The 7,500-nt window shown below is 37.8% G+C and overlaps 1 protein-coding gene across 1 annotated transcript in view; it reads right to left on the reverse strand.

The window, feature by feature from the left end:
- LOC134193060 (serine/threonine-protein kinase Nek10-like) overlaps positions 1-7,500 on the reverse strand; it is a 25,264-nt gene that overhangs the window by 7,569 nt on the left and 10,195 nt on the right. The window contains exons 19-24 of the mRNA XM_062661847.1: positions 4,887-5,081; positions 4,254-4,349; positions 4,029-4,196; positions 2,109-2,211; positions 406-481; positions 196-325 (exon numbers count right to left, since the gene is read on the reverse strand). Of these exons, the coding sequence (XP_062517831.1) occupies positions 196-325; positions 406-481; positions 2,109-2,211; positions 4,029-4,196; positions 4,254-4,349; positions 4,887-5,081 (768 nt within the window). The remainder of the gene's footprint in view (positions 1-195; positions 326-405; positions 482-2,108; positions 2,212-4,028; positions 4,197-4,253; positions 4,350-4,886; positions 5,082-7,500) is intronic.

Genomic DNA, 7,500 nt, shown 5'->3' on the forward strand with positions numbered 1-7,500 from the left:
TGTGTGTGTTACAGTGTGTGTGCACACATGTGCGTCCGTACATGTGTGCATGCATGCATGCATGCGTGTGTGTGTGTGTGTGTGTGTGTGTGTGTGTGTGTGTGTGCGTGTGTGTGTCCATCTGCAAGAAAACAATACATTACAACACATCAACTCCACAAACAAACACTCATATCAAATAACACCATCCACAACCTTCTTTGCCAACGCGAGAACATTCTGAGCGTTAAACGGCGGCTCAAGAGCTGCCATTTGGTGGAGTATACAACCAGCAGCCCACACATCAGCTTTCTCACTATATGGAACACCTTGAATCAACTCAGGACTAAAGCACAACAAAACCAAAATCACATCCTATACCCACATATACAGCATCACAATTAATTTACAAACTAATTTCATTACCAATGATAGAGAACCGTACCGACGACCGAAACCATCACACTTGTGTCCGGTTTCTGCTTAGCAAGGCCAAAATCCGCTATTAAGAAACATAAATTAGCAATTAGGTCATGCAAAATTTATTACTTGTTGATCATCAGAATTTATAAAAAATTGAGACAAACGGTTTTTATTTTTATAAATATATAAAAAATAAAATATAAAAATAAAATATAAAATTAAATATAAAAATTAAATATAAAAAAATATAAAAATTAAATATAAAAATTAAATATAAAATTAAATATAAAATTAAATATAAAAATTAAATATAAAAAAATATAAAAATTAAATATAAAAATCAAATATAAAATTAAATATAAAAATAAAATATAAAAATAAAACGTAAAAATTAAATATAAAAATTAAATATAAAATTAAATATAAAAATTAAATATAAAAAAATATAAATATTAAATATAAAAATCAAATATAAAATTAAATATAAAATAAAATATAAAAATAAAATATAAAAATAAAACGTAAAAATTAAATATAAAAATCAAATATCAAATTAAATATAAAAATAAAATATAAAAATAAAATATAAAATAAAACGTAAAAATTAAATATAAAAATTAAATATAAAATTAAATATAAAATTAAATATAAAAATTAAATATAAAATTAAATATAAAAATTAAATATAAAATTAAATATAAAATTAAATATAAAATTAAATATAAAAATTAAATATAAAATTAAATATAAAAATAAAATATAAAAATAAAACGTAAAAATAAAATATAAAAATAAAATATAAAATTAAATATAAAAATTAAATATAAAATTAAATATAAAAATAAAATATAAAAATAAAATATAAAATTAAATATAAAATTAAATATAAAAATTAAATATAAAAATAAAATATAAAAATAAAATATAAAAATAAAATGTAAAAATAAAATATAAAAATAAAATATAAAAATTAAAATATAAAAATACAATATAAATTTAATTTCAACAATATAAAAATAGAATTAAAACAGCGGTGTATTTCATTTCTATATTTTTGTATTACGTGTTCATGCAGTCAACAGTACATGTACATACACTAATACCTCGGTTATCCAGGCACCTCCAGACAGGGCACTGTCCATAACTAGAAAATATCCATACCTCAGAGGGTCAATTACTACACTGATAGCGTGTCATCCAAGAGGGAAAACTGTAATCTGCATACAATACACCGCCACTTGGCAACAGTCGGGTCCTCTGCACTGAACACGTGGCAACTGATCTTTTCTCGATCTTACCAAATGTCTCCAACAGTTGACTTCGGCAGTTCAAAAATCTCAGCTACACAGCGTTGTGACTTCCCTTTCTCGATTTCTCTTATGATTTCTATCTTTTTCTCAAGTGTAAACAGACCGCCTCTGCTTACTGGTCACCATTTCCGTGGGTGCAAAATCGCACATTCACATTCATAAACGTTTTCACGTGATTGCTAAGACTGTCCAGTAGATCAAGGTGCCCAGAACTTCAAGGACCGAATAACCGAGGTATTAGTGTACAATAAAATTTCAAACCCAGAATAAAAATTAAAATTTGTGGGCGGGTCCAAATAGAGACGCACTCTGACGATCAACAAGTAATTGACTTTGAATGCATGGCCTAACTTTACAAGCTGAACATGCAGTATAAATCACTGTTGACTGTCTTACTGATTGTGACTTTGTCGTTCTCGCCAAGCATGATGTTTCCGGGTGTGAGATCGCGATGAACAATGCGTTTCTCCTTGTGAAGATATCGCAATGCGAGAACAATCTGTATAGTATACACATTCATCATTCTTCGAATGCAAACCATTAATCACGATAGATTTTCGATGTGACAAAGTTTAGCTCTACATACATCACGTTCTGTTCAATATGTTACTGTAGGTGACTAACATCAGCCAAAATATATTAGACTCTACCCGCCATCATACTTCTGGCAAGGAAGGTCTCGAGAAATGCCCATATATATATATATATGTTTAGATGGTACTGCTAGTCCCCTATGGGACCTATAATATAATATATATGTATAATATATATATATAAAAAAAAATATATATATATATATATATATATAATATCTAATATATAAAGCTCAAATATATATATAAAGCTCAAACTGTCGTGTGTGTGTGTGTGTGTGTGTGTGTGTGTGTGTTCGCGTTTGGCGGCCACGTCTTTTGTCTGTTCGCAACCGAAATCGGCACGCACACTCGGCACGCACAGGGGAAGGTTTGCGTAAAAGAATTAAAAAAATTATGCACAGGGTCCCCTCTCGAGGGGTCGACCCAAACGCTACACATTCCAGTTCATTCAAACACACGCTCACACCAGTCCTGTGTAGACTGTATGCATCGTCGTCCTTCGCAAAGCTTCAAGCAATCGAATATCTCTTGCCGACAAAACTTACTCTTCTAGCGCTTTCGTTTCTTTCCAAATTCTGATTGCATTTGCACCGAATCCAACCTACACGTTTTCTGCCGCAAGTGCTACACGGGGAGTGTGTCGATTTCTATTGAAACAAGCGCAAAGAGCAAGATTCGAATTCATTCAGCATATCCGGGACCTTGCAACAAAAAGATTGCACGTGACGTGTCCACAGACCTATCTTTACACTACAGTATCTTGCCTGTACGAAGGACGGGCCATGTACACTAGTATATATATATATATATATATATATATATATATATATATATATATATATATATATAATTCTTGTTCTGTGCTCACCAAGCATTGTGGGTATAAAGACTTCGATAGCAGGAGGTCTAAGTGTCACTCAATTGCATTCCGGTCGTGTCTGAGTTCATTGATTGCGGCCAATTACAATTGTAATTAATTAAATTAATAAACACTATGAACGAACGTCCTAATATAATCAGAGATCAGACATTCATTCGTCGATCTTGTGGACTTTGATCTGTAGCACAGTAACGAGACAGAAAGTGTTGATTTCGAGGCTCTGTGGACCAATTCCCGCAGCCATGAAGCGAAATTGTCATTGATTAATTGGCTAATAATGATGCATTGAATTTGATTTGATCGAGCGGCGTCCCTCGACATGTCAGACAAATTATGAAATACATGTAAGAACACAAAGGTGCTATAGTGGCACTCTGCATTCAAATAAGACGTTACAACAAGCAGCAACTGAACGAGACTAGGAGGCCGGACAAACAAAGCTCACATGGCTAAACAAAAGCACGTTAGACTCACAAGATCACAACAGTAGATCGAAATCAGCACTAAGTCAGGCATCAGACAATTTGGTCACAAAACATACGCGTCCCTCCTGCAACAGGACAGTAGTTCAAGGTCTACAGGGTCGCAACGATTCAGGCGTCTCTTCAAATTCATAGGCATGCAACTTAGTATGACCATAATCAACATACACGACACGAGCTAAATGCGATTGAGTGACACCTACTTAGACGTTCTGCTATCTTTAAGAGATCTTTATCGCATGATTCTTGGGGAGTACAAACAAATATGGATTGGGCATTTCCCCAGACCCTTCCTTGCCGGACGTATGATGATGGGTAAGGTCTGGTTATGCGAGATTAGATCATCATGTCTGCCTACCTGAACGAAGATGTTCCATATGCGTTCTTCTGAGAAACACTCTTTCTTCTCTTTCTGTGAGCTAAAATGCTCCATCAGAGGTGCCCCATCGATTAACTCCATTACAACATATAACTTGTCTGACTCTGTAAATGCACTGTAATATCGGACAACATTGGGATGCCGTAACTATGGAAACAAAGAGCAACTCAGTTTTGGAAGTAAGTAGGAATGTGTTTGTTCTACCTTTTCCTGCATTATTGACACTTCGGCAATGATCTCTCCGACACTTGTTTCTCTTTCCTTTTGTGTCTTGCCGAATGCTGGACTGTGCTTGTTCAACTAAACGATGAAAGAATGTGATGTGTTGAAAATGTCAATGAGCACGACGCATGCATGGACGTGGAAAACATGGGCAAGCAAACGAGCTAACTGACAGACAGACAAGCACACAGACAGGCCAGCACACACACACACACACACGTACGCACGCATGCACGCACGCACGCACGTGCACACAGTCACATGCACAGAGACAGACAGACAGATAATTTCTATTCACATACAGATTCTACTTGTACATATGCTAGGATTTCTTAATTAAATACAAACCAGTCCTTGCAAACAACAAAGTCATTAACTAATGGCCTTGACAGACAGACAGACAGACAGACAGACAGACAGACAGACAGACAGACAGACAGACAGACACACACACACACAAACACACACACACACACACACACACACACACACACACACACTAATATGCAAAATACTGTAACAGACTACACATCAGATGACCTACCATCTTCGCATATACCCCAAATATGGCACATTTTGCTTTCCTTCATGCATCAATATTTATCTACCGCTTACCTCCTTCATTGCATAGTATTTGTGTTCATCTGGTTTGAAGTGAGATTCTCTTGACTTCGTCTTTACTTTGTACACACTGCCGAATGCGCCTGAACCAAGATGTTCCATCACGTCGTACTTTCTCACTCGATGCATAGGAGCTTTTAACTGATTAATAGCATTGATGTTGTTTCTAACGTCTTGCAACTCATTCTCCTATAAACAAACAAGATAAACAGTCTGTCTGTCTGTCTGTCCGTCCATCCATCCGTATGTCTGTCCATCTGTCTGTCTGTTAGTAAATCTGTCTGTCCGTCCATCCATCTGTCAGTCTGTCTGTCTGTCCATTCATCCATCTGTTTGTCTATCAGTATCCGTCTGTCCATCTATCTGTCTGTCCGCTGTCTGTGTGTGTGTCTGTTCATCTGTCTGTCTGTCTGTCTGTCCATCTGTCTATCCAACTGAAGAAGTCTGTGTTTCTTGAATCATTGAGGAAGAGTCCACAAGGATCAGGAGCCGGTCCTTCTGGATGGCGGTTTGAACATCTTAGAGTACTTCAAGACAACGCCTCAACCAGTGACCTTCTATTTTTGTGCGTTTATTTATAGCTGAAGGCAAAGTACCACCCTCTGCAGTACCCCTGTTGTCATGCTCTCGCCTAATTACATTGCCCAAATCAAATGGTGACGTAAGACCTATTGCTATTGGGGAGACTCTAAGGAGATTGACTGCCAAAGCCATTTGCTTCCAGCTGCGATCGTCATTTCCCACCTATTTTGAGCCAATTCAACATGGAGTAGCTACTCCTTGTGGAGGGGAGCTGTTAGCACATCATGTCACCTTGTTATTAGATGGAAATTCGAATCTATCTTTGTTGAAGACAGATATATCCAATGCTTTCAATTGCATCTCTAGGCAACATCTTCTCGACGAGGTAGCAGAAAAGTTTCCTGAGCTTTACCGTCACACGTGCCAGATGTACAGTAATGCTAGCTCTCTCATATATGTCAAGGGCGGTGATGTAGTTATTGTTAAGTCAGGAGGAGTACACCAGGGAGATCCCCTCGGCCCTTTCCTCTTCTCTGCTGCTTTGCAACCCATTTTGGAGTCTCTACAGGAAAATCATAACAACCTGACCGTCCTCGCCTACCTAGATGATCTCTTTGTAGTTAGTAAGTTTGCTCATATGCAACCATTCATATCTGACCTTCAGTCATCACTCAAAGATGTCGGTTTACTAGTCAACGAGAAAAAGTGCGAGTTGTTCAATACGTCAGATTCTGTACAATCTTTTGGTTCTGTTCCTGTGGTTTCACATGGCACAGACATTCTAGGGATTCCCATCGGCTGCCACCAGTTTGTGCAAACTAGATGCTCCGAGATCGCTAATTCAGGCAACGCTCTGTGCTCAGAGCTCAGAAAGTTGAGGTGCCCTCAGAGTGCAACTCTCTTGCTAAGATTTTGCCACGTGACTCGAATGAACCACTTAGCAAGATATGTGTCTCCTTATTCTTTTGAATATGCTGCAAAACTACATGATGCCATGACCCGGTCTACCTTCGTCCAGATATTGGGCTTAGACTCTATTGATGATTTCACATGGAATCAAGCCTCATTAAACATCAAATTGGGTGTGTTTGGCTTGTCTGAAGTCAACAAGAGTAAATGCTCGGCATACGTCTCTTCATGAGCTCAATCTGTCAGAGATTTGCCTAATCGCTTTTCCTCACTTTCATAACGTATTCAAGATCTGGTGGAAAACGATTCTGCATCCTCTTCACTTGGCTTCAACATTCATTCATCTGTCAAGTCCTTGCCTCCAGTTAGATTAGGAGATGATGAAACACCGAGGCTTCAATCATTGTCAACCCTTTCAGCTACAAAGGGTAAGCTTCAGCACAATCTAAGCTCAGAAATTGGCCTCTTGAGTGCAGCTCATTGTCTGTCTTCTGCACCTCACAGAAAGGATGCTGCAAGATTACGTTCTGCTCAAGGTAGGGGGTCTGGGGCTTGGTTAGAGGCCTTACCATCCTCAGATAGGTACACATGCACTTATTGCAAAGGATTTCCGTCTAGCGTCCTTTCTGAGGCTCGGTCTACCAATGCCTTTTTTTAAGTCATGCATAAACAAATGTGAATGTGGAGTAGAACTGGATGGAACTGGGTATCATCTTCTCACCTGCAAGTTTGGGGGAGGACCAGTCTGGCAACATGATTCTATAGTGTCAGGATGGTGCAGTTGTTTGAACGAGCTCCAACTGCACCATCGCAAGGAGCCAAGAGAACAATATACAGAATCTGAGAATCGCCCCGATATTTTGGTGTACGTGAATCAAGCACAGAATTGGACGTGAGCATGGCTCACCCTTGGAGCAAAGACATCCTAAATAGAGCATCTAAAGAGGCAGGCTATGCAGCTGAGAGGCGTGAGATGAGAAAGAAAAGCAAATACGAAGCTCTGTCAGTTCAGGATGGCCCAATATTTAACTTAGTTTCTCTGGTCTTTGAGCACTTTGGGCTCTGGGGTCAGGAGGCTGATAACTTCCTGAACTCACTCTCAAAGAAATCAAAAGATTCGGAAGGCAGAAGTACTGAAGCCGACTTCAGGACGAGATGGCATAAGCAGACTTTTATA

This window comes from Corticium candelabrum, chromosome 17 (assembly GCF_963422355.1).
Source record: "Corticium candelabrum chromosome 17, ooCorCand1.1, whole genome shotgun sequence".
Classification (NCBI taxonomy): domain Eukaryota; kingdom Metazoa; phylum Porifera; class Homoscleromorpha; order Homosclerophorida; family Plakinidae; genus Corticium; species Corticium candelabrum.